Raw genomic sequence first — 27,802 nt, forward strand, 5'->3', positions numbered from 1 at the left:
GCCGGAGAAGCAGAATGAATCAGCCGACGTGAGAGTCGTTTGGATTACAACGGTGTTGCTGTGGAGGGCTAACTTTAGCTAAACCTTTAGCTTCCTGTTAGGCATTAGGGATTACGCTTGCCAAAGGAGAGATTTCAGTTCTAAAGCGACGTTATCTAACATTTGCTATAGTCTTCTGATTTATGTGAAATGACGGTAGAATTTGCACGTGCTCTGGCAAAATTGGGCAAATTTTACTAGCGTTCATTGCTAGCTAACGTGTCATCAACTTATTTATCTCCTAACTTGGTCTTTTTGCGGGCCCTGGCTGGCGCTACATCATCATGTCACTGAGCTACTGAAAGATTGCTAGCCCGTCTTTTAGCTAGATAGCGCAACAACGATCAGTTTAAGAATTAAGTGAAAGAAAATAACATTGCTAGTAGTTGAGCTAACCAGTTCGAACTTGTAATATGACAAAAACACAATCCGATAACAATTTGGGTTTTGATTCTCAAAAAGATATAGTCTACAACAAACTTTTGCCATACGCGGACAAGCTAGACGATGAATCTAACGATATTTTGAGCAAAATAAAAGGAAATTTGGGCAGAGCTGTGCAACTTAGAGAAATATGGCCCGGTGTTTTGTTTTGGACGAGAAAACTTTCCACGTAAGTGACAATGTTGTCTGTTTTACCTTTATATGTGAGATGTTTGCTACTTTGCCAACAGTTTTTATAGACTTCTAAATCTTTTTTTAAAGTAGTAACCGTGATTGGATAATATGGTGGGTCGATTAATTAAAATTATTTGACTGAATAAAACAACAATAGTTTAATTTCCAAAGTACTTCTACTACTTGACACAGTATTTAAACTGTTGTGTGTCTTTGTAAGGTAGCATTTAGTGAAAACTGTACTGTAGAACCGTCGTTTATTTTTTTTAAATGTAAGTTCACACGTTATGTAGTTGTTAATTCTCTGAAAAGCAAAACCTCTTCCGTATATCTGATTAGTGACTATAGGTTTTATAACCGGGCCAGGCGAGTTAAAATACACTGCATGACCCAGACAGCTCACTCATCGTAGGTCATTGCCGTCGTTTTGCACCTGTGTGTTTTGCAATTAAACGATTTCGCGTACAAATTGCTTAACTTGGGGACTAATAAGTATAAATTGAGCAATAACATTTCTGAATTATTTCCAGGAATAATTATTTTCCTGCCGACTGGTTGTGTTGTCCTTCTCTGGACTCCTTATATTACAGCCAACTTTAAATATGCAGTGTCATGCTGGTTGTTTAGCGGCTTTGGACTAAAGTCACGTGATTTGCGCGTTCTAGTAGCGTATGTTTTGAATGTGCAAGCTACCTACCATTACTACTTTAGCCCAAATATTTGCAACATTTCTCATTTTTCACTTCGACCCAATTGCAATCTATTTTTTTTAATTTTTTTTTTTTAAGTTATGGCATCACAAACAAGGGGTTTTGCATTACAGTGGTGCAATGAGTGCTTGTTCTTGTTTGGTTTTTTGGCCGTCTGTAATCCAGTTCAGTTTTTTTGGCTCATTTCCCGTGAGTCATTGCCAGCTCAGAGACAGAAAGGCTGTTTGTAGCGTTGGCCCACATTTAGTAGTTTGGTGTTTTTAAAATTAAAGAAGCTTAATTTTGCCATCTTTTTATTAGTAGATTTTAAAATATATGTGTCCTGTTTGTTCATTTTTACTTTTTGCTAATCTTGAGATACTTTTAACACTTAATTTATTATTTTTGTGTAAAGTCTTTCTAAGAGAACTTTTGGCATTTAAAACTCTTGCAGTGTTTTAAAATGAACCTTTCTGTTTTTTCTTTAAGGTATATGAGACTCTATGGACGAAAGTTCAGCAAAGAGGACCATGTACTGTTCATAAAGTTGCTCTATGAGCTAGTGACAATCCCCAGACTGGAGATTAGCATTATGCAGGGTCTTGGACGGCTTCTAATTAACCTTCTCAAGTAAGAATATGTCTAATTTGTCTTTTGTTTTTCATAAGATAAGCCTTTTGAGTTAAAAGTTCAAAAAAAAAAAAAAAACAAGAACACAGCTTTGCAAATAAATTAAAGGCATTAAGCTTTATAAATCTTGAACTTCTGTTTCATTTCTTCTCTCCTCTTTCATTTAATTGAATTATTTGAATGAATGCTGTGTGTGTGTGTGTGTGTTGAATTAATTCAACAGAAAACGGGAGCTACTGTCAAGAGAGGATCTTGAGTTGCCGTGGAGACCACTGTATGAACTGCATGACAGAATCCTTTTCTCAAAGACGGAGCATCTGGGCCTTAACTGGTTTCCAAAGTATGCCTGTTTCGCATTCATTCTATTGTTATCATTAATGATACTTTAAAGCATGCCTAATTTTAGAAATGGACAATATTGCTACTTCACTGTCAAGTAATATGTACAGAAAGATAATCATTTCAATTCAGTTACATATCTAAAGCTGTCTAAAATGTATTTTATCAGCTTAGCAAATCATAAGCTGTTTTACTTTAGAGCAGACGAGCATTTTTTGTTTTTGAGAGGCATTTTACTTGGTTAATAGGGTGAGAGGGTGACCGTGTCGCATCCAAAGTAAACTTTAAAAAAATGGCCCACAATTCATCTTCCATTGTGTAAAACATAGTTTGCTTAAAAATCCTTTTTACAAAACATAACTTAGACTTAGCTTTTGTGGTTTAACCTTGAAACAAAACTTGTGCCTTTCGATTTATTTTGGTTCCCACCTTAATTTTTCCTCTTCTGTATTTGAGTGAATTAATTTTTGTTTAAACTTTTTTATTGTCACCTGCTAAACAAACGTGACCTAATAAAAGGATAATTATTAACATTGGCACATTGGTTTTAGGGGGATTCTGATAGTTAGAAAATAGAATGTGGTTGCCATCACTGATGTTTTATTCAGCAATTGATGATGTCCTCGTTAAGGTTTTACACCTAATGTGGTCACGTTCTTACAATGGTCCCAAAAGACTTAGCAAATCTATCTGCGCTACAAAAAAAATCCCTGCAACCTTGTACAGCATTGCAAAATAAAGGAAAAAGATAAAAAGGCATGCTGCTTTGGTAGATTTTAGCTAAGGAATTGAATTGTGAAGTTACTATTCTATGCATATTTTCAAATGAAAAGATATTTACTACCATCTCCTTGGGAATGTATGGAGGAGTTGGAGCACATTATAATGTAAATGTCAAGTAGGTTTCTCTATGCCTTTGTGTCCTTTTACGTTTAGTTCTTCACGACATCGCTCATCTTCTAAGCACATACTTTTTAAATTGATTCAGTGGTGGTAAGCACAATTCTGTTTGATGGTTTATTTTGAATTTTCCTTCAAGAACCAGTTTGTTGCTTTATCTTTGTATAAGATGCATGTGAAAGCTGGACTAAACACCCCCACAAGAAGTGTCTCAAAAACCACAAACTTGCACACCTTAGCTTTTCATTTGCGTATAAGACTCAAAAGTTAATGTACAAAAAAAAATAGACAAAATCATCTAAATTTGTCTACTAATAATATCTAAAGACTGAATATTGAAATATATATCATGTCAAATACTGATTTAAACCTAATCATGGGTTACTGGTGTGAATCAGAATGCTAGTTAGTTGACTAAAATATTACAGTTTCAGTTTTTGACACATTCCAAATTGATTTATCAATAATAAAGATGTTATTTGGATTTCTAGGGCTTGTTTTTTTTAAGTATCACTTAATACATTTCAATATGTATTTATGAACCTTCATTGCCTGCTACTAATTCATTAATTCTGCTTCACATGGCAAAATGTTAAGTTACTCAGCAGCCTATGAAATGTTTTTTTTTTTTTTTTTTTTAATATATATATACTTTATATACCTGCAAAGAACTGAGTTTGTTCTCCAAATGTGTGTGTAAACCTTTCAAGGATATTTGGATTCTGGGTTTATACAGTGTGACCAAGTTCTATAAACTGTAAATTATGGCTCTGGATTACAGAAGACTTCTAAATCCACACATTTATCCCCTCCTCAAACAACAGAGGTAACAGTAAAGGGAAACGGATATTTCCATTTGAAAAACTAAACAAGTTGGTATTTGTGGATGTCATTGCATTTCCAGGAAGGCATGTCAGCCACACCTTCATGCAAGTCCTGCAGATATATTGTTAATACGTAAAAAATGTTTTTAATACTTTTTAAAAAAGAAAATAGTGATGATATATGTAGATTATGTTAATAATGAGCAGTTGGGGAATATTTGACACCTACTTATACAAATTTGGCTGTTTACATCCTAATTGTTTCAGTAAAGGTCCTAAAAATTTGTGCCTGCTTTGAGTTTATAAATTGACAATATTTTTTTTAACTACTAAAAATGTGTTAAATGTCTTGATATTATTTTAAAAACTTATTTGTGTTTCAAATATATGTTTAAGTCTCAAAGAAAGGAACGTCAGCGTAGTTGTTCCTCTTATCGCAACCCCAAAAAAAGAAAATAGGAACCAGTAACCATAAAATCTTACAGGTGTTGACTGCCAATTCACAAGCAGCCATTTTAATAGATTAGAGAAAGAGAGGACAAGCTCACCTTATTCTTTGTCTGACTCTGACAAAGGCCTTGAAATGTGTAGTAAATGAAGTTCATCCTAAAATGGTCTTTGATCTTCAATGTCTAGAAACCTGTATGAACCCTCTAACAATAATCAAATAATACTGCAGTCAGCTGTGTATAATAAGTTGCTGTGTGCATGCAAGGCAGTCGAATTCAAATTGTGATGATCTCGTTGGAGTGACGAATAATGTACTAACATCAGTGTTTTTTGAACAGATTCTGAATTTTGTCCTCTTTGCTTTTTAGCTCAGTGGAAAGTGTGTTAAAGACGCTCATAAAAAGCTGCAGACCGTAAGTACATCCCAAACTGTCTTTCCGTTATTCCCTCATCTTCTGTCGACTCCCAACTCATCATCACAGAAGGCTGAGGATGAAACCGTTTTGTCTTTGCTTGTACGATGAGACATGTCTTATATTGGTCAGAACTTGACATAGTGAGATTGACAGACGGGCGATGTTTGAAAGCTTAGAATTGCGCTTCAGTTAAATGCTTGGACACCAGAAAACTCTGCTTTCAACAGCAAGTTCCCAGTTCTGTCTTCACCGGAGTGGTGTGCACACGGATATCTTAGCAAGCACTACACGTATACCTCCGTTTACACTTAGGCAGATAATCCTATTAACTCATCTAATTCTGTCTTGGGTGAGTTTCTTCCTATAGCGGCAGGAAGGGAAAGTTATTTGTCATGATCTCTTGCTCAGAGACTGTGGATCAGCAGTGAAGCAGGGAAAAAAATCTCTTTCTAGAATTCTGATTTTTAAATATGTTTCACCCCAAAACACAACAGAAAAGGTTATAACATTGATAATGAAAATATTTTAACATTTAAAATTTACCAGGATGATGTTTATTAATCTTTTTGCTCTACTAAAATACAGTTAAGGTGTTTAAGTGTTGGAGGATTTTATATTTCAAATGTTGTCATTGTTGTTTTGTTTTAAGAAAAACATTTTTTAAGCATGTTTTGTTAGCCTAATTTTATAAAAGTTAATCTCAATATGATTCTTGCTGCAGATACTTCTCAGAGAATGCCACTCAGGAGATGCTGGATGAGTGGCGACCTCTTCTCTGTCCTTTTGATGTCACCATGCAAAGAGCAATCAGTTACTTTGAGCTCTTTTTACCCACAACTCTTCCCCCCGAGCTACACCACAAAGGATTTCAGTAAGACATTGTCTCAATTTTTCCTACATATCTTCCAGGTTGATTGATTTCGCTTTAATATAGACTAAAGTATAGTTTGGCAGTTCAAAGTAAATGAATGAATCAAGAGTGACCTTGTGTTAGCTGTTCACAGTGGTTATGTCAGCTATTTATAAAGGAAGAGGCTCCTGATACAGACGTCATAAAAGCCACTCGGGCCTGGCAAGGATAATGGAATAAGTGTCTGTGTTAATATCCAGTGGGGATGAAACCACTGCTTTTGAAAGAGCCCAGTTCAAGTTTCCTTTCTCCCCCCCAAGCTCCATCTGGATGAAGCCCATCTAAAAATGTAGTTGTAGAGTTAGATAAGCTAATTCTTCTCTGAGAGTTCTGGTACATTGCCTGTCCGTCCTGGGCAGGATCCCTCCTTCATGTGGACAACCCTAAAGTTTCTTCTTTTTTTCTGTTTTTTTTAGGAGTTTTTCCTTTCCGCGAAGGGTGTTCTCAGGGCAGGGTTGCCCAGTTTAGCTTAGTCTGTTTAGTTAGTGGAGCCATTACCTATTGAATTCTGTGACTTCATGTTCTTCATGATTTCATGTTTATTTAACAATTACCATTATGAAGCCCATTGAGACGACTATTGTAGTAATATTGGGCTATACAAATAAAATTGAATTAAAATAGATGGTTAAGTTTGTTTGAAATGTTTTATCTGTTTTAGCGTTTTATCAAAAACTAAGTCATAGCAGTATTATGCTAAGATGTGGGGAAAGAAAAGGAAGTTAACCCTTTTAAAAAACATTTTTTCTATTTAATCTTTTATTCATGTTACTGCTTGCGTTCTTCATCTAACGTTATTAGTTCTATTCTGTTCCACAATTCTACCTTGTCTTGAAATGTTTCAGTAGTCGTTGCATAAGAGACCAACATTTTGGTAACATTTCCTTCTCTCTGGCAGGTTGTGGTTTGATGAGCTCATCACCCTTTGGGAGTCTGTGCAAAATCTTCCAGGCTGGGAAGTTGTGAGTATTTTTTGTATGTTATAAAGGTTCAAGTGTTTTTTGTTTTTCCCTAAATTCATTTTTATTTTATTTATTTATTTTTTGGCTCTTTCTGCACACTTACAGCACCTAGTCAACCTCTTCGCCAGGTTGGCCAATGACAACATTGGCTACATTGACTGGGACCCATATATTCCTAAGGTTTGTTTTCATTCACGTCTTGTACCGCTTAGTAATTTGTTTTTGAGGATTGTGACACACTCTCCCATGCAAGCTCACGGCTTGTATTTCATAGCTTTGGCTGCTTACAGAGAACACAAACTATCAAGTGTCTCCAAGCATGAACCTTGTCTTTGAGGGAAAATACGTTGCAACATGTCTGTTTCCTTCGACTGACAGCACTAAGAATGTTGGCTAGAAACATACTTGATACCTTAAAGCCGAATAATAAAATATCAATTAAATCTTGTGAATTCTGATTGTTGTTTTCTGCTATTTTAGATTTTCACCAAAATCTTGAGAAGTTTGAATCTTCCTGTGGGAACCAGTCAGATCTTGGTACCTCGTTACGTTACCAATGCCTACGACATCGGCCATGTGGTGTTTTGGGTTTCATCGCTCTTGGTTAGTTTAAAAAAAAAAGTTACATTTTTGTTTCAGATGCTTTTCTTACTTATCTTTGACTTTTCATCCTCAGGGAGGACCCAGCAAGCAAGCTCAAGCGCAGCTCAGTGGCCTTTTCAATAGCATCACATCCTTTTTCCACCCATCAAATCATGGCCGCTGGCTGGTAAGTTTATTGTTTTGCTGAAGATTTGGCAGCAATAAAACCGTGTCTTCCAGAATTGGATTTTGTGCTAAAATATTACACTGCAAAACAAGTTCCCTGGAAAAAAGCTAGAAAATTCTTAAAACTAGACAGATTTTCATTAAGTAAACAAAATAAACTACACAATGGTCTTCCCAAAACAACATATTTTAAAGAAAAAAGTCTACTCACTAAGATTTGTTTTCTGGAACTAAGATTATTTTATGATTCAAAAACTCTTTTAATAACAGAAAATAAGACCCAGTTTCTTCAAACAAGGATCTTTTTACTTACAGGACAGGTTTTGCAGTGTACCGATTTATTGACAAATTATAATCAACAATTGTTCCTCCAATAAAACATCTGATTCTAGAATTATAGCAGCTGTAATCTAAGACTGAGACCAAAAAGGATAAGGACCAGAATCTACTCCTATAATCATTTGTCTAGGTTAGCCTGGTTAGCAGTGTTAGCACAGGTTGCAGACTGATAGCAGTGTATAAAAAGCTGTTTTCAGATCATTTATGGTTTCAATACTGTTGAAAATGTGTTTTTGTGAGTTTTACTAATCTCCTGCCATTCATAAACTTCTGAAATCCTATAGAACAAAAACAAAAGGCTACATCAAGAATCATTTTGTTTTTGCAAAATCATTTTCTCAGTGTATGCCAACAATAGTACTAAGGGAATTAGAAATTCAAAAAGTTAGACAGTTTAATAGACTTTGCAACAATGGGTTTTTATACAATTGCTTCTTTTATTTTCAGCCAGTCGGCTGTTCTTAGTGAATGTAAAGTGCGAGAAAGTTTTCGATCATGTTGATAGCAAAAGACATTCAGAACAAAGTAGTCCCATGTCATGGTTTCTCTGAAAGCCTCCTTGGTCTTAGCTATTAAATTTGCATTTAGGCAAGAGCACAAATAACAGCAGGCCACGTGAGTGCAATGACTGCAATGTTATTAAAGGTCGTTGGCACCGCGTCCGCATGCCTTTCTGTTTTGAGGATCCCCTTGTGCTCGATCTGAAGCAGCGCAGGCAGCAGTGTGTCATCATATTACTCTGGGATTTCATGGGAAATGTTTGTTGGTTTATGGTGTTTGCTTGATTAGTTGTTTTGTTTCTCGCAAACAATGCTTAAAACATTTTGGGTGGGCGGGGAATATCTAGATCTAATAATAGATGACCAAAAAGTTTTTTTTCTTGTAAAATGTATTTCATTAAGCTCATCTAAGTGTCCTCATTATTTGCTTTAAATTTTTTAAAAATCAGATGAAAAATTGTTCATTTTTGCTTGTATTTTTGTTTGTATGTCACTTGTGTCGTTAGAGGCTTCATTAAACGTCCTCATTTGCACACGGAGGCGCTTCCATCACTCCTATGTCATGCGTTTGTCTCTCTGTCCTCTTGTCTTCATGTCCAGATGAAGCTCATGAAGCTGCTCCAACGCCTTCCCGCAAGTGTGGTCCGGAGGCTCCACAGAGAGCGCTATCGAAAGCCCTCTTGGCTGACACCAATACCAGAAAGCCACAAGCTAACAGAGGATGATATCACAGAGTTTGTGAAGAGTATGATGCAGCCAGTTCTGCTCGCCATGTTCAGCAAGACGGGGAGTCTTGACGCTGCCCAGGCGCTACAAAACCTCGCTTTGATGAGGCCTGAGCTGGTGATTCCCCCTGTGCTTGAAAAGTAAGCTTTCACCATGAACTTGTTGATCACATCATCACATATTTTTCTTTCAAAATGACATATTACTGTTGTGTGTCGTAGAACATATCCCGCTCTGGAAACCTTAACGGAGCCCCACCAGCTGACAGCCACTCTAAGCTGCATGATCGGTGTTGCACGAAGTCTAGTGTCGGGCGGGGAGCGCTTTCCTGAGGGGCCAACTCACATGCTGCCCCTGCTCATAAGAGCTTTACCAGGCGTAGACCCAAATGACTTCAGCAAGTGCATGGTGCTTTTCACTTCTGACTCATGTCTAAACGTTAAATTTTTTAATGTTTTTCCTCTAATCTGATCCTCTGAACCTCATTTCTTTTCATATAGATCACATTCCAGTTTATTGCTACGTTTGTGACTCTTGTGCCTTTGGTGGACTGTTCGTCTGCCCTGCACGAAAGAACAGACTTGACAGAGGTGAGCAGTGGCAGACTTTCTCTTGTTCTGTTATTTAACTCAAACCTGTATAGTATTTTGACACTTTGTTCCATATGTTGGGTGTCTCAGTTGGATAGAGAACTGTGCTCTGCCTCCGCTGAGTTTGAAGATTTTGTGCTTCAGTTCATGGACAGGTATGTTGTTTTTTGCTAAATATTTGTGTCAAGACACCATTTCTCCATCCAGGGCCTTTGGCTAAATGCAGCACAAATGACATTTGAAAAGTTGGCTGACTTTACATAATACTACTACTAACAGTTTTGTGCAGATATGATTATTTGTTTCATTCATGACATGCGTTTGCCTCAATGGGCTATGTATGAAGTTCAGACGTTTTAACATCCCAGATCATTGTGTCTGGACAGATGCTTTGCTCTGATAGACAGCAGCACTCTTGAACAAACAAGAGAGGAAACCGAAACAGAGAAAATGACTCATTTGGAGAGTTTGGTGGAGCTTGGACTGTCCTCCACCTTTAGCACCATCCTCACCCAGTGCTCTCTGGACATCTTCAAGGTCTCGTCTCATTTTCTTTTTTTTATATCTGTAAACTGTAAATTTCAGTAGTTTTAGAGGAATAAAATCTCAACCCAGACATGGCCTGGGTTGAAATAATAGATTCATCTAAATTGAATCTTCCTAACTTTTATAAATCAATATTAGCTGATATGATCCATGAATCAATTGTCAATCTAAGCATTTTTTTAGTATTCCATTAATAGTGAAGTCTTACATTGGTAAATCTACAAGGAATACCATAAATATTTTGAAAGGATATTTAGGGCGTTTTCAGACTGGACACATTTGGTTCGCCTAAAGTAAACCAAAGGTTGTTTCCTCAGACTATCCAGAACAACTTTCGGTCTGAATACACCCAAGTGAAATCTGGTCCGGGACCTAGAACCGCTCTCGGACTCATCTTTCCAGGCGTTCTCGGGTCATTTCCAATGTGACTGAGCCTTGGTTCACTCAGTTTCCTCAGTCTGAGTGCAATCCGTTCTTGGAGTGGAACAACTGAACCAAAAGGGCCACCGTAGCCGGTGGTCACGTGATCTAAACGGAAAAGGAATGTAGCAACAGATGGACAAATGTAAAACAACGATTGTTTATGTCATCAATGAGGAAAAAAGGGTCCAACTCCATAATTGTTGGACTGTTTATTTTAACACAGCTGAAAAGCTAAGACATATTCAAGACTAAATACAAGTCTTATTGTTCTTTGTTAAATATAAAATATCTCTTTTCGTCATTCTAAATATTTGAAGTGTTAAAAAGTTATAAATCCTTCTTAATACATGTCAGAATAAGTAACTAGAATATCAGTACTTATAGGTATTTAATGAGAATCCCTTTATACTGTTACTGGAGTACTTATTTTTTCACAATCTATATTTAATTTTTTTAAGTCTTATATGTAACTTGTGGAACTCTGTGAAATTTGATTTTATTATGAAAGTTCCTTGTTTTCACAGTTTATGACACTGGTCATGTGAAAATTGTTTTTTATTCCCAAATTAATTTGGCTCCAAACAAAATTTTGAGAGATAAATGATATCGAACCATGAATCTACAAATAGAATCACTTCTGTATTTTGACATCAATACCCAGCCCTGTTCCTAAATGCTTTAAAGATCAAATTGGAATAAATTTTCACAGTGACGTGTTGAGGTTTGCTTTTTTGGCTGGCACAGATTACTGCAACAAATGTATTCCCTTCAGGGATAAACAATGTCTTTGAACTGAACTGATGTTTCTCTGAGCCTCTGCCGTGTGATTTGTCATTGGGCAGTTTAACAGTTATTTATTAATGATTTGAAGAGATTAAAGTCACATTTTTAGAACAGTTTTCTTGTTTCAACAGGTGGCTTTGGAAAAAGTCTTTAACTTTGCGACCACAAACATCTTTGAGACGCGCGTGTCTGGCCGAATGGTGGCTGACATGTGTCGAGCTACTGCCAAGGCAAGTCTTTTTGGACTGCTTTCCCTAATTTTAGCCTTCAGAATTTGGGTTTTTCTGTGTTAATTCTGTGCTTTCTGTTTTCAGTGTCATCCAGCAGAGTCACTCAAGCTGTTTGTGCCACACTGCTGCAGTGCCATAAACCACATTGCTGTCAGTAAGTGATTAAAAAAAACCCTGAAATAAATAAGTAAGAATGGCTGATTTACTTGTGCCTTTTATCAGCTGTGGCTTTATCCTCATTATTATTTTATTTTTTATAAATAGATGAGGAGGTTTTAAATGAGGAAGAGCTTGACAAAGAGCTTCTGTGGAATCTGCAGCTGCTTTCCGAGGTAAGTGAGTTTTCAGTCTTAAAGTTAGGCAGTAACGCTGCTTTTTTGCCCTCATCCTCTTGTGCGTGTCCTCCACAGGTTTCTCGGGTGGACGGACACAAGCTCTTGCCGTATCGCTCTGACCTGCTTCAGATTCTGCAGTTGACTCTCCATCTTAAGTGTAAGCAGGGATACACTTTGGCGTGCAACCTGTTGCACCACATCCTTCGCTCTGCTGCCCTCATCTACCCCACAGAGTACTGCAGTGTACCTGGAGGCTTCCATCAGCCAGTCGGTGACTACCTCCCAATTAGGGTAATTATGTTTATTGCTATAAATATCTGAGGCACACAGTAGAATCTCTTATTGTCATATAGAATAGTGTTCAATCAACTAGTGTGCCATGGCACAATAGTGTGCCGTGGGAGATGGTCAGGTGTGCCGTGGGAAATTTCCCTCATTAACTGATCTAAAAACATTTTCTATCTCCAGGATATCAGCTCTGTGTTCATCCAAACAGGTCCTGATAAAACACTGAGTAGTTAGAAATATGAAAGATCGTAAAATACTTTTTTGTTTGTGTTTAATTCAATTGAATTAAAGACACGTTGATAAGAATGACGGTACCACAATGTAGCCGCAGCTTCAGCTGTTTTTGGAAAAGTCCCGCCCCTTTAACTGTCTCCATCAATCATTCTTGGGGGGCTTAATCACACGTAATCAGTCAGAGCAATCAGAAGTGGTTAAAGTCTTCACTTCCTTGTCCCGATTCTGCTCATAGTTCTAACAAAAATACCAGCTAAAGCTCGTCTTTAGCGGTGTAACTTTCCACAGAATCCGGTGTCAGACCGTGGAACAAGTGAACAAAATAATGAAGCTCAGAGAAGCGATCTCCAGCCGTTTGCGCACTACATCTCCCATGATGCATTGGTTTAAAGTTACAGCGTCTCAGCGCACAATGAGATCTGTTGTTAAACGTCTTGAAACCACAACGAACACATCAAACAGTTTTTAAATCTTCTAACTTAACTTTTATTACGTCTTTTAAAAAACACAGCTGCAACTTCCAGCTTTTTCTGCCACAATCATTACAAAAATGCATGTGAGATTGTGGAGGGACTGTATATCAGACTGAGTTTCTCCTTTTTTTTTAATTTTTGGATGCTGATGTGCCGCAGGATTTTTGTCAAGGTTAAAGTGTGCCGTGGCTCAAAAAAGGTTGAAAAACACTAATATAGAAAACCAATGCTCTATCAAATGTAATTGTGTTTTAAATTCCCCATAAATTATTTTGTATTAACAAAAAAGGTTTGATCAATCATATGCCTGCAGGACTGGGGGCGGCCTGGGGACTTGTGGAACTTGAACATCCAGTGGCATGTTCCCAGTGTTGAGGAGACATCATTGGCCTTTTATTTGCTGGATCTGATCCTCCAGCCTGAACTTCAGCGGCTTCAGAGATTTGCAACAGGAGAACAGGACATGAGCAGGTCAGCACCTCCTACTGTCCTCTTGTTTCTTAAAAGGAAACTTTTCTGCTTGTCTATAAATGGAGGTGATATGATCGATACAGAATAAGTGATAATAATCTTGTTTTTTTCTCGACAGAGATGATGTCCTGAAAAGTCTTACCATCGTTCATCACTGTCTTCTGGGAGCAGGCAGCTTGATGCCGCCACTAACCGGGGAGCCCATTCCTGAGTTGTAAGTACTTTCATTTATGCCGTATCCAAATGATTTGTTTTCATTAACCCCTTCATGCTGTGTGTTGCAATGTACCTTTAAACCCAGGACTCGACTTCATTTAATATAATCTTGATCACCTTGAAAGAAGGAAAAAAACAGTAAAGATTTTTTTTAATTGGCATGAAAGGGTTTAAATTGGCATGAAAGGGTTAAAGTATTAAACAAGACCTTCTCTCTAAAACAAATATAATCTCGGGGGGGTGGGGTGTAATGGTTGAAAGCCTATGTTGGTATTACGAATAGAATTCACATTAAAAAATAAAAGGTTTAAAATAAAACAGAACTAGTTCAATTATGAGCTCTTGCAAACTCGGATAAGTACTAAAAAGGTTAATTTGATAAATGTATACATTAGGACACTTCCTTTCAATACTTTTACACTCAATGTGTAAGGCTTATGTGGCCGAAGTGTGTATTATTAGAAATTAATGCAAAACAAAAAGAATTAATGCACGCCGCGGAAGCCTGAACCATCCGACGCAAAGCAGATAATCCACACTTCTAAGGCCACTAACCTGCTTATACCATGATCACTTACAAAAGAAATAAACATTCAGTCAGTTTTTAGGACTTCATTGTTGTTATTCTTCCGGTTTGTATCGCTTTTTTCACAAAAAGTACCTGTGACTGTCAAACACAATTTGATTTTCTTTTTTTTTTTTAGGAATAGTTTGATGCACAAATGATTTATAGTTGCAAGGTGAATTAAAAAAAATGTTGAGACAATAGATTTTACTTAATTCTGATGTACATCTGTAAGTTAACAAGACTTATAATAAAGATAATAATATTGCTTTAGTCAATACAGACCTTAATAGCCCAGGGTAGTATTTTACACCAAAAATTTTTTAATTTTTTTTGTTTGTTTTCTAAGTATTGTTGGTCCTGATTCTAAATGTTCTGTTTCTTCTCCCAGGGTTTGTAGCATGGTGAATCTGGATGAGACCACCTTGCACACAGGAATGGAGTATGGTACGGAACAGTGATTTAAGAAATACTGTAAGATGATTTGGGCAGTTAGAGATGTCTTTAATGTTTCCTTACCCTGAAATCTACTTTTGCCCACTAGATCAGACCAGAGAGAACTACAGAGATGCTATCTGCAGTGTGATGAGGCAGCTGCTTCGTATGTGTTTACTTATTTTGCTCCTAAAATGCTTGAGGCAAAATCCGGACATATCCACATAAAGCTTGCCCTCTCTGTTTTTTCTTTTGTTTTTTTTCTCAGATTATATTCTGGAGCACTCTGAAGATGACACCAAATCTCTTTTTCTGATCATTAAAGTGAGTAAGCGGTGAACTAATAGTAACAGCTCACAATGGCACCACATCAAAATCTAATATTTATTGTTGTTTTTTTGTATTTTAGATTGTTAGCGACCTTCTACACTTCAAAGGTTCTCACAAGCACGAGTTTGACTCTCGCTGGAAGAGTTTTAATCTTGTAAAGAAATCAATGGAAAACAGGGTAACACTTTTTAGTAGATTCTTCTCTTCATTTCAAAAAGTGGAAATAAAAACGCCTTAAAACCTGATCTACATATTTAGTGTTATATGTAACTTCTTTTCAGCTTCATGGCCGAAAACAGCACATCAGAGCTCTACTTATTGACAGGGTCATGCTGCAGCATGAGGTAATGAGTCTCACAGTATTTCAACTCTTCCAATGTTCTTGTTTTTGACTTTTAATCTTTGTCCTTTTTAAGCTGAGAAAGCTGACGATGGAAGGGTGTCAGTACAGGAGCATTCACCAGGAGCTGATGAGAGGTCTGCTGAGGCTTTCCACAAGTAGATATAGTCAGGTGAGTTCCTCACAACGCTGCCTTCGAAAATAAAAGCAAGATGTAGGTGGGTTTCAACTTTTAGAAAAATGTGTTGCAGGTACGCAGCAGAGCTCAAAGTGTGCTCTTCACCGCGCTGGGAACCTACAACTTCTGCTGCAGAGATTTGATCCCTCATGTTCTTGAGTTTCTCAACCCAGACAACAGCAGTGTCACTCAGAAACAATTCAAAGTAGGACAGTCGTCTCCCTGTGCATCACAATTTCTCTCCATTCAGCAAAAATCCCATCATTTTGACTTCATATGGTGCATCTGCTTGCCTCCAGGGTGCCTTGTACTGCCTTCTAGGGAACCACAATGGAGTTTGCCTGGCTAATCTCCATGACTGGGACTGCATTTCTGTGACATGGCCTGCTATCGTGCGCTCTGGTCTGAGCACAGCCATGTCTCTGGAGAAGCCCTCTATCGTGCGGCTCTTTGACGATCTCGCTGACAAGATTCATCGCCAGTACGAGACTATTGGCATCGACTTCTCTGTAAGCTCAACACTTCCTCGTGTATAAATGGTATCTGCTTACAAAAATAGGGCACTCCACAGCCTTCCTGCTCTGCTCCATTCTGATGCATTCACTTGTAGACGACTAGACCCATGTACATCTTTGTTTTCATTGTCTGAGCTGGTGCCCGGCCCAGAACTGTACGACTGGGTAACTCCACTTGTGCTCTCCATTTTTGTTGCAACGGTAATGTTCGGTTGGGGGGTGTGAGGGGCTGTAAGGTAGCTGTAGAGCATGTAAACAAAGCTCTCAGCAATGGACAGGGGAAGAGGGGGGCGGGGCTTCTCTACTGCCGCTCTGCAGCATTATGTCCTAAGAAATGAAATAGATTTTTTGGATTTTTGCCTAAAGACGGCACAATCATTATTAATAACACACATTTATAGAACGCTTTGAAAATGGATCAAAAATCAATCGGAGTGGAACTTAAAACATTAAAAAGATTCATTACAGTGTACCCAACTAAACCATGCACTGCTAATGCAAAGCTAATGTAGGGCAATTAAAAATAATTTTTAAAAACTTCAATGGTCCTAATAACAAACTGTACTTTTTTTTATACTGATATGAAATGATCAACTTTTTTTATTTCTTTTTTTAGTAGAGGCTGAGAACATTTTGTTTCTAATCTGGTTATACCCATTTTCCCTACATTTACATTTTGTGTACAGTAGTCCATTGCTAAATCCTGGTTCACATCATAGTCTCATTTTCTTTTTTTGCAGAGTTTTTGTCACAGCAATTATTTTAATTATTTTTTACAGTGCACTGTTCTGCATCCTGATTGGCTGTTGGCCTTGTCAATCCATCTCCTCCGTACCGTGTCTCCTGTGCAGAATGCGTTTAGTCTGCCAAATTTGCATAGTCTTCGATCATGACATGATCTTTGTTTTCATCCTATAAAACTGGACTTATTTTTCTATGAAGGTTTGGGAGTGTTGAAAAGAGAGACAATTCTGTCTTTTAAAATGTTCATGTCTGTCTTTGGAAAGTGTATAAAGTGTCTAGTGAAGGGTTTTACTGCCTTAAAACATCTATTGTAAAAATAACAAAGATGACTAGCTCATGGATTTCACCTATCACTGTTTATTATGGGATAACTGTACTCTGTCTTCCTTTTTAATAAGATGTGCTTTTATTGTTACTTGTGTTTCTCCTTCTTTTAGATCCCAGATGAGTGTTGTGCTCTGGCAAAGAAACTCATGACTGCAGGAAATCCACTACCGCAGGCTCTTATGCCCTCTGAGGAAGAAGAGGCTGAAGGTCTAAAAAGACAGAAGCTTAAGAATTCTGAATCTGTTGAGTAAGTTTTTCATCCCAATGCGACAAAACAAGTCCTACCTCACCAACAGCCTTGGAGCTTGTAGACTTTAACGTTTCTGTAGAAATTGAGTTCTTAAGTTCTTAAAGTTGGAGATGTTCACATGACTTAAAAAATACAATTCTTTTTTTTTTTTTTTATAGAAAATACCAACAGCTCATTAGTGATCTGCTGGACTGCCTTGGCAACAGAAACATGTAGGTTAAACTAGTTTATGCTTAAAAAAAATGCAGTTTTTAATCATTTTCCACTTCTAGTGACACCTGCTTTGACAACATTTTAGGCCTTGGAAGTTTGAACACATTTCAATCGGCTTCCTGTCTTTGTTGTTGAGAGATGACCACCAGCTTCCACCTGCAGCTGTTACATTCTTTGTGAAAAGCCTTAACCATGATTCCCTTTATGTTCGTAAGGTATGGCACATACTGGAAACATGTAGGATTGTCCCTTTCAGTTGAGCCTGCTCCTGATCAATCCTTTTGAATTCTCTCCACTAGGTGGCGATATCCGCCGTGGCCGGAGTCATGAAGCAGATTAAGAAACCACATAAGAAAGTTCCGATCAGCCCTTCTGAGCTTTGTAGGGTTTCGCTTGTCTGTTTGGCTTGTTGTTTATTTATTTTGTCAGTTGAGCTTTTATGACAGTTTTCCCATGAATCCCCGGCAGGTGAGATGATCGACACAAAGGCTATTGTTGCCGGAGACCGTCCTGACAACCAGTGGCTCCAGTACAACAGCGGCAAACTTCCACTAACGCAGAAAGACTGGGATGCTTGTGTTTTTGTGGAAAAGACCCACTGGGGATACTACTGTTGGCCAAGGTTCCTAATTTAAAAAAATGTTAATTTGTTTGTTTCACTACTTTATTGATGTCCTAAACATTTTTTTTCCCCTTTATTTTTTTAGAAAACTAATGATTTATGCACCTGAAAAGGAGCAGCCCAAGCAGAACCTGTGCAGAGAGGAAATGACAGAGGTTTGTGAGATAAATCAACGTGTCACATTAACGTGTAACGTGTTAAACACCTAAAAATACCGTATTTTCCAGACTATAAGTCGCCCTTTTTTTCATAGTTTGCCAAGGGGTGCGACTTATACTCCGCAGCGACTTATATTAGAACTACCGTATTTTCCGGACTATAAGTCGCCCTTTTTTTCATAGTTTGGCAAGGGGTGCGACTTATACTCCGCAGCGACTTATATTAGAAATAAATTGAAATAAATACATTGTTAACCCTCCTGTTATGTTCATTTGTGAGGAACAGAGATGATGTTCCTGGGTCAATTTGATGTATGAGGTATGTTAAGTGTTAAGAGTCTGTTAAGTGACTCAGAAAATTAGCAAACTTTTTTTTACAGTAAGATCTTGAAGGCTAACAACATAATATTCTATTTTCCAATGATTTCATAGATTCAGAAATGCAATAAAAATGAAAACTGTTTCTACAAATACAGGATGAAAACAGAGTATTAGTTGGACAATGATGCTTCATTAAAGGAATAAATAAATAAGTATGAGAAAGAATTACTGTGAAATTATTAGATAAACAGTCTGCTATGATTGTGTCATATAAGGTTGTGAAAGTTAAAATGCGACTTATAGTCCAGTGCGACTTATCTGTGTTTTTTTCTACTTTATAATGCATTTTTGGGCTGGTGCGACTTATACTCCGGTGCGACTTATAGTCCGGAAAATACGGTAAATTGAAATAAATACATTGGTAACCCTCCTGTTATGTTCATTTGTGAGGAACATATGTTCTTATGAACTCCTGGGGTCAATTTGATGTATGAGGTCTGTTAAGTGTATGTTAAGTGACTCAGAGAATCAGCAAACATTTTTTTACAGTAAGATCTTGAAGGCTAACAACATAATATTCTATTTTCCAATGATTTCATAGATTCTGAAATGCAATAAAAATGACTACATTCTACAAATACAGGATGAAACAGAGTATTAGTTGGCCAATGATGCTTCATGAAAGGAATAAATAAATAAGTATGAGAAAGAATTACTGTGAAATTATGAGATAAACATTTTGCTATGATTGTGTCATATGAGGTTGTGAAAGTTATTAGTTCTTGGTCTCAGATTTTGTCAAATGAATTTCCCGTCAAAATGCGACTTATAGTCCAGTGCGACTTATCTGTGTTTTTTTCTACTTTATAATGCATTTTTGGGCTGGTGCGACTTATACTCCGGAGCGACTTATAGTCCGGAAAATACGGTAGTTATCTTTACTCTTTTTGTTTCCCAGCGGGAGCAGATCACCTTTGATCATTTTTCCGACCCAGTGTTCATAAATCAGTTCATCGAGTTTCTGTCTCTTGAAGACCGGAAGGGCAAGGACAAGTTCAGCCCTCGCAGATTCTGTTTGTTCAAGGTGAGATTTTCACAACTTCAGGTCAGTCAAGGACCGATGAGTAAAAAGATTAATTCTCCCTGCGTGTTTTTTCAGGGCTTGTTCCGTAATTTTGGAGATGCCTTTCTGCCGGTGTTGCAGCCTCACTTGGAGCGGCTGGTGGCAGACTCCCATGAGAGTAAGCAGCGCTGTGTTGCTGAGATCATCTCTGGATTAATCAGAGGATCCAAACACTGGAGCTTCTCCAAGGTACACTGTGATTGTTTTTGTTGTTTCTTTTATTTTATTGTTTAATGATTGCATTTATATTTGATTTAATGCTCAGCTCTTTGGTTGGTCCTACTTTTATGAATTCTCTACAAATAATAAAATTGATTGAATGGAAAGAAATGGTTCATAGTTGTTCGGATGTGTTTTACTGTTGTTTTAACAGAAATGGGGATTCTGTTACAGGTGGAGAATCTGTGGGGGGTGCTGTGTCCTCTGCTACACACAGCTTTGGCAAATATTACTATAGAAACCTATGCTGATTGGGGCACCTGCATCGCAACCGCCTGCGTAAGTCCTTTCTTTACTTAAAACCACAATCGCCATCCAACCTGTTGCTTTCATCCGTTGCTCTAAATGGCTGTTGTGACGGACTAACAGGAAAGCAGAGACCCGCGCAAGCTTCACTGGCTGTTTGAAATGCTGATGGAATCTCCAGTCAACGGGGAGGGCGGCTCTTTTGTAGACGCTTGGTAAGTTTAGACGTTGTCTACTACTGTTGTTGTTTAGCAAAGCAAGTTGTTACAGTTGTGCGTTTACCTTTTTTCCTTTCTAGTCGCCTGTACGTGCTTCAGGGAGGGCTGGCCCAGCAGGAGTGGCGCGTACCCGAGCTTCTGCACAGATTGCTGCAATACTTGGAGCCCAAACTCACTCAGGTCTACAAGAATGTACGAGAACGAATTGGCAGGTGAGTTTATTTTTTTAACACTCCTGATAATCCTATTATGAGTGTTGTCATGGTGATGATTTTGGTGTGCATTATACATCAAGCCCACTGTGATCTGCTCTCCTTCCAGCGTGCTCACGTACATCTTCATGATTGATGTCAACTTGCCGTTCACTCGCCCAACTACCTCCCCGCGCATCGCAGACTTCACAGAGCGAATCCTGCTGCAGCTGAAGCCTCTCACAGAGGGGGATGAGGAAATCCAGAACCATGTCGTGGAGGAGAACGAGGTGGGGGAGCAGGATGAGAGGACGCAAGCAATCAAGTTGCTCAAAACAGGTCAGTCTCAGCAAAACCTCTGCATTCGAAGAAGCCGTGTTTATGTCAAGAGCAGAATGAACTATAGAATGTGTGGATACAGCAACAGTTTATGCATCCTCAAGGCCAACTATTCTTGAAATAAAATTTTAATTTTCTCCTCTCCAAATGTGTCCAGTGCTTAAGTGGCTGATTGCAAGTGCTGGGCGCTCTTTCACCACCGCCGTCCCAGAGCAACTACGGCTGCTCCCCCTACTCTTTAAGGTGACTTTTCTTCTTTGGCTTGTATCGGCCTCCTCGTCCTTCTTAAACTTGAATATGCTCCCATTCTTGCAGTCCTTCTCAAATAGTGGGGCGCGTGATGCCAGGGGGGGCGCGCAGTAGTAGCGGTTTTAGGCACAGGTTCTACGGGCAATTGCTCGGGGCGCAAAAGGGGGGCTGCGCTGACAGCAGCACAGTGCTTGGAAAAAAATCTGCGCCACTGTTGGTTTCCTATTATCTGTTATATGATAGAATTTGTAACAGTCTGAAAGCGTGAACTGCCATCTCTGCCGCTGCTCCTGTCTCCTGTCACATGGGGCTCGTGTGTGTGACAGGAGAGGGGAGGGGTAGTGGGCTCAGGCTGCAAGGTGGAACCCCCACGTGAGCAGCCTCTGTTGTGCAACACCAGGATCATCTCGTGCCTTTAGTTGGCTCAGCTCATGCTAATAATGTCATTCTGTATTATTACTGTAGACGTTTTGATGACCTGTCTTTATTTTCCATAAATGTATTCTTTGTCAGCTTGTGGTTTAGTTGGTGTCGGTATTTGACATAAAGACAGCAGATAATGCAGGGAAACCGCTACACTTTATGAGATCATAAATAAACGACCTATTATTTAGAAAAAAAATCAGCACAATGTTTTTTACCTATTTCTTCAGACTAAAAACGTTAAATATATTGGTACTGCTGTGTTAATGCTTCGGATCAATTTACATTTAATATTATTTATTGATTTAATTATTTTCTCAGCATCAGATGATTCAGTTGGTCAAAATGTTTCTAGTTTAAATAAGGAATGACAGATCTTTTTATTCTAGGCACTTTAAGCTTCTTTTTTTTTAGACTATAACAGGGTTTCTGTGTGGAAAAATAAGGGTAATATTTGTTGAAAGTACATTTATATTGCTGTTTTGTTTTGTTAATGTTAAAAGATACAATTTTAGGTATATTTACACAGGTTTTATAGATGCTAATCAAATATATTGTCACCCCTAAGGGGGGCCTTACAAAAAATAATTGAGAAGCACTGCATTATAGGAACACAGTTATTCCACCTTTGATTTTTCTTCTAGATCGCTCCAGTCGAGAATGACGACAGTTATGATGAACTGAAGAGAGACGCAAAGACTTGTCTGTCCTTGATATCTCAGGGACTCCTTTACCCAGAACAGATTCAGATGGTCCTCACTGTGTTGAAAGAGGTAAGATATTCAAAGGCTGTGGCTGTAGCCCCAGTCCCTGCTTGATTGTTGGTATATTTAAAAACTAAGATTTAAAATTACCCACATCATTTCAGCAAAATAGAAATTAAAACCATGAGCAACACTGCGGCGTCCGACCCACGCCCCATTACCCATTTTTACCTGCCCTCATTGGCTAGTGAGCCAAGCTAGTGAGCTCGCCATACTAACACCGTTCTAATTCTAAATTTTTTTCTCCAGATGTGTCCCAGTGACGCTCGAGGAGTTAGGAGGCCATAGATTGAAATCCGTAGGAGGAGTTCCAATTTATAGTTGGGCCTAAAAGTGTCTTTTTGATAATGAAAAAGGTCAAAGGTCAGCAAATCTTCGGTTGTGTTTGTAGACCTAACCTGGTGATGTGACTGTAAAAAATAAATAATTTAAAAAAAGACAGCGGAAAGATCACTCAAACAAAAGGTTTTCTTTTCCTGTACTGTGCGAACATGTAAAAACTGCTAAATTTCACACTTTGACACAAAATGGTCCTGTGGCCAGTCCATAATAATTTCAAAACTGCCTTTGAATATCCGCAACATGTATGTTCTCGTTTTGTCTATGGAGTTTGAAATTGCTTTTCAGCTCCATAAATGATTTTGGCCACACTCTCTTTTGACGGTTTGACTTGCTGTGATATCTACCCTCTTTTTTGTTTTCCTCCTTTGGTTCACTATGCCCAGAATTCATTTTCAGCAGGTTCTAGGTGTTTGCAAAATGTGGTGAGTTTTTGAGTTGGTGGCGGGGGGTGAAATCTTTTGCTCAGAGGCACAGTAAGATAGAAGAATTGTAAAAACAATCTAGCCCTTGCAATCCAGAACTGCCCCTTATTATTCACGGGGATTGGATTGGCTGAGAAAATTGTTAAAAAAAATGTGTTCTTGGAAAAAAATTATAACGCAGCAGCTTATTTAATTTATACTTGTTCCCATAAAGCAAAGGTCATAACAGTTAGTTTAATTTTGAAGTGAACGCAGGTCATAGGTTATCCCTCTTGAAACAGCATCACATTGATGTCTGTTGGTCTGCATTACAGATTGCTGGCAGCAGCTCTTGGCATGCCCGGTATTCAGTACTGACGTACCTCCAGATCATGGTCTTTTACAACCTGTTCACCTTCATGAGTGACCAGAAAGCTGTGGCTGACGTACGGGGACTTGTGATCAAACTGCTGGAGGACGAGCAGCTCGAGGTAAACCGAAACACACAATCAACAGCAGTCTAAGCATTCAAATCTCCAAAAAATGTCAACATACACGGTAAACGGTATAAAAATAGTGACATTAGGATGGCTGGAAGGCAGAAATAGAGCAGACTTGATATAAAATAGTCACATAAATTGTTGATGCTAGCAGACAGTTGCTTTGTCTTCCAGCTTTATAGTGGTGATTCAGCACTCTCCTCCTGGTCCTAATCCCCCCTCCTCCTCCTCTTCTCAGTCTCTTTCTTGTTTCTATGGAAACCACTAGCTGCAGTAATCTGTTGCTATGGCAATAACGCATTTTAGATTGAAGGAGAAAAAGGAGAGTGGAAGGTGTAAAGCGATGTGTGTGTGTGTGTGGGGGGGGGGGGTAAATATAGATTGTTATAACCAGTTTATATATTTTCTTTATTGCTGTTTAAGGTCGAGGTGGTCAAGTTAGAGTTAAACAACCGACAAGATACAATCCAGAATTTGTTTATTTTTACTAAGTCAATGTTTTGTCTTATTATTTTTCTTGTAATGTCCTTGGTTTATTATCTACTAAAAGCAGTCAATAAAACATTTTCGTGAAACGGAGCAAACAAAAGCTTTTTGTTTTGCTTTTAAGGTTCGAGAAATGGCTGCCACCACTCTTAGTGGCTTCCTTCAGTGCAACTTCCTGTCCATGGATGCCCCAATGCAAGCACACTTTGAGGCTCTCTGCAAAACCTGTTTGCCAAAGAAGAGGAAAAGAGAGCTTGGCTCTGTTGTCGATACCATACCGCCTGCTGGTAAGGAGCACACCTGACTATTAGAGGAAGTGTTTAAAGACCCACTCCAATCATCGTTTGAGCTCATTTAAGTGTTCCCCAGGTGTCTTTGAACTATGATTATGCCATTTTTAGCCATAATGAAAGAATTCTGTCATTTTTCTAGGGCATAGTTTCTGCAAAGCAGGAGTAGGAATAAGAATTCACCACCGAGTTGTGGGCGGGACCTTAAGCAGGGAGCTCGCGGCCCACACAGCTTACTTTCTACGTCACAAATACGATCTTTTTCATACAGCAATTTGTCAACTGCTCCTGATTCACAACAATTTAAATAAAGAAATACACAGAAATGCACTTTTGAGCTCAAATAATAATAAAAATAAATATTTATCATCAGAAAAATACCACAAGAACATGCTTCTTTAGATATTCATTGTAGTGTTTGTTGTGTAGCTTTATCTTTGTCTATCTTTGTGTTCTTAGGTCTGGTGCGTCGCCACGCGGGCGTGCTCGGGTTAAGTGCTTGTATTCTCTCCAGCCCATATGATGTTCCCACTTGGATGCCCCAGCTTTTGATGGACCTGAGTGCTCACCTTAATGATACGCAGCCCATTGAGGTACGAGCACTGACTATGGTTATTAGTATTTTTTGTCTGAACTAAAAAGGACATGTTTAATGCTATCTGCTTTCAGATGACTGTAAAGAAAACTCTGTCAAACTTCCGCCGCACTCACCATGACAACTGGCAGCAACATAAACAACAGTTCACAGATGATCAGCTGTTGGTCCTCACTGATCTGCTGGTCTCCCCTTGTTATTATGCCTAAAGCCAGGTAGAGCTTTAAGAATAATTGTATCTTTAAATCTGTAATAACTTTTGGCTTAGCAGCATAATCATAATTAAAAGAACCCTTTTAAAAGAGCTCAAAAGATGATCAAAGTGGGTCTATAAACAAATTCAATCAGATAAAATCACTGTAAGACATTATTTAAAGTTTTGACTAGCATGTAACCACTTCTTTAAAAAAATGTGTTCTCTTTCAGTTTGGAGGATCCCAGACTTCAGACACCAGCCTGGAAACCAGACACCAAATCCTCACTGAATAACTAATTGGACGAAACAAGAAACCAGGGCAGATTTGGAAGAAGAAAACCGGCGCACTGCGTAGTGACTTGTGACACATGATTGAAACGTGTGTAAAAGAATGTAGCGCATTTATGTTTTTACTATACTTAATATTTAAGGATCAATCATGGCAGGGAGGAATGACCTGCAGTTTGTAACATTACTGTACAGAGATATTTTCCCCTTTTTCTTTGTGGCTTGATTTTATGCATGTACACGTTTCCACACGTGTGCGTGTTAATGGGATGGTTTAGGACACACCATGTTTCTCAGGATTCTATTCCATGGATTCTCTTTGAAAAGGCAGAAGTTACAGTGCAGGAGAAGCATTTAAACATCTTTCAGTGGTGAAGTAGCCACAGAGTTTTCATGATTAAAAAAATGGTCTTTCAACCCGTGTAAAATCATAAATGACAAGTATGCACAAACCCTTATTTATTTAGTTTTTTTTTAACGTTTTTTTTTCTTTTTCATTGTACCTTTGATATGTACTTGGGTTAGCTTTTAGCAGTGGAGCCAATCGTTCCTACTCTTCAACAAAACAGAGGAAAGGGAGAGCGCAGAACTCCCCTCTATTGCCGTGTGATGCTTTTATTGTGAAAACCGGAGGAGTTACATCAATGTCATGCACCTGCGTGCACAGGAAAAGAAGCCAAAATGCCTGTCTAAAAATGGTGATCTCCCTTCCTGACCAGTTCTCTTTGACTTTTCTTAGAACCCAATAGGATGACATTTGGTTTGTGTGTTTTGGACTTGAAACCAATCTAAAAATAAAAGCGTTTAGTACCTCACGTGACTATAGAGTAGTGCCAAAACTGCAGGTTTTTCTTTCCATTTTTTTTCCCTTGTTGACAGTAAGTAAAATTCATTTTCAACTAAACTATTTGTTTATTCTTTTTAACAGTTTGTCTGAAAGCATCACAAAGAAACTTGATCATTTTATTCCAGAAATCGAAACAATGCGGTGAAAGAGGTGTTGCACTTTGCTGGTTAAAAAAATTAAGACTTTAGAAGTTGCAAACATGTGCAAATAAGTGAGAGTAGTACAGAAACAAAAATAACTGCAATGATTAATATTGGGGTTAAAATTGTTTCACATGTTAATTATATTTGTATGGTATCAACCATTAAAATGATTTGTTTTTGCAGACGACACCATTGTTTTCTGTGCAGGAGAAAACAAAGTCCTTGTTAGACGTGGTCACGCCTGAACTGTCAAAACTGAAACTGTTTTGCTAAAAAAGAAAATTACTATTAAATCTAGACAAAACAAAATGCATAGTTTTTGCTGATTGAAAAATTAACACAAAGGTGAAATTTATGATTAGGGACACTGATAAAAGTAAGTCTGATTAAATTCCAATTGACCGCAAACTAAGTTACAAATATTGCTAAGAAATATCACGGAGTATAGGGATAAAAAGCAAAGCTGAACATATTCCTAATTACAAAACAATATATATTATGTCGTGCTCTATACTGACTTGGCTCAACTAAGGTATTGAGCTACGGGGAAACGCCTACAAAACCAATATGCACACGACAAAAACGAGCCTTATTAATTATTAAAAAAGTGAGATAATTATGAACAAAGTAGTATTTTATTCTAGGAATCAAATGTGTTAAAGGTTAAAGATGAAATGCAAATACTTGAAGTTTCAAAAGTTTTCTAAAGTGAAAAAAAGAAAAAACTAGTTCCAAAGAAATACAACCCTGTCTAAGGACAACACAAAAAAATGCCTTTTTGTCTGTGTGCTTTGGTTGTAGGACAACATGGAAGAAAGTATTATCACGACCAAAACTGTTGCACAATAAAAAAATAAATAAAATGAAACCTTTGGAAATTAGAAAGAAAATAGGACAATGTACGGACAATCATAACTGATGGTTTTTGGGTCCCTTGCTTTTTTCCTTAATTCCTTTGTGTCTATATGAAAATTTGTTATAGTTCATAATGTGAAAATTTATTAAAAAAAATAGTGCAAGATTGGTGGAGGGAATTAATAGGGTTTTCCTTCTTCACACTCATTTTTTGAGCACTTTCTGTTTATCATGTTTATCCTGATATGTAGCTTAGCTAGTTTATTTTGTATATTTGCATAACAAATGAACAAATAAACAAATCGGATGGTGGAATCATAGTTAATTCTACAAGTAGGTGTGTTATTAATGATCATGCTTTTTAAATAAGCCCTGTTAAGACTCACTGTG

At 37.9% G+C, this 27,802-nt stretch overlaps 1 protein-coding gene across 2 annotated transcripts; it reads left to right on the forward strand.

Annotated features, from left to right (window-relative positions):
* On the forward strand, positions 1–27,732 carry psme4 (proteasome activator subunit 4). Of its 2 annotated transcripts, XM_020709681.2 has the most exons (48): positions 1–652; positions 1,836–1,976; positions 2,200–2,316; positions 3,252–3,308; positions 4,858–4,902; positions 5,627–5,776; positions 6,714–6,777; positions 6,883–6,957; positions 7,258–7,380; positions 7,454–7,546; positions 8,985–9,250; positions 9,332–9,518; positions 9,611–9,700; positions 9,791–9,855; positions 10,087–10,237; positions 11,584–11,682; positions 11,767–11,836; positions 11,947–12,014; positions 12,093–12,308; positions 13,326–13,483; positions 13,602–13,697; positions 14,656–14,711; positions 14,809–14,865; positions 14,968–15,023; positions 15,109–15,207; positions 15,311–15,373; positions 15,446–15,541; positions 15,621–15,752; positions 15,847–16,056; positions 17,244–17,380; positions 17,542–17,595; positions 17,682–17,811; positions 17,896–17,977; positions 18,065–18,218; positions 18,304–18,373; positions 19,656–19,781; positions 19,857–20,009; positions 20,214–20,318; positions 20,409–20,500; positions 20,584–20,715; positions 20,825–21,033; positions 21,191–21,276; positions 22,350–22,478; positions 23,548–23,703; positions 24,323–24,485; positions 24,948–25,081; positions 25,158–25,298; positions 25,510–27,732. In XM_020709681.2, the coding sequence occupies exons 1-47, from the start codon at positions 453–455 to the stop codon at positions 25,290–25,292; spliced, it is 5,547 nt and encodes a 1,848-aa protein (XP_020565340.1). In that variant the 5' UTR covers positions 1–452; the 3' UTR covers positions 25,293–25,298; positions 25,510–27,732. The 2 variants fall into 2 exon arrangements, with proteins under 2 accessions (XP_020565340.1, XP_011482882.1); XM_011484580.3 differs by lacking the exon at positions 3,252–3,308.
* The last annotated feature ends 70 nt before the right edge of the window (positions 27,733–27,802 follow it).

The sequence above is a fragment of the Oryzias latipes genome, chromosome 15, assembly GCF_002234675.1.
Source record: "Oryzias latipes chromosome 15, ASM223467v1".
In the NCBI taxonomy this organism is placed as follows: domain Eukaryota; kingdom Metazoa; phylum Chordata; class Actinopteri; order Beloniformes; family Adrianichthyidae; genus Oryzias; species Oryzias latipes.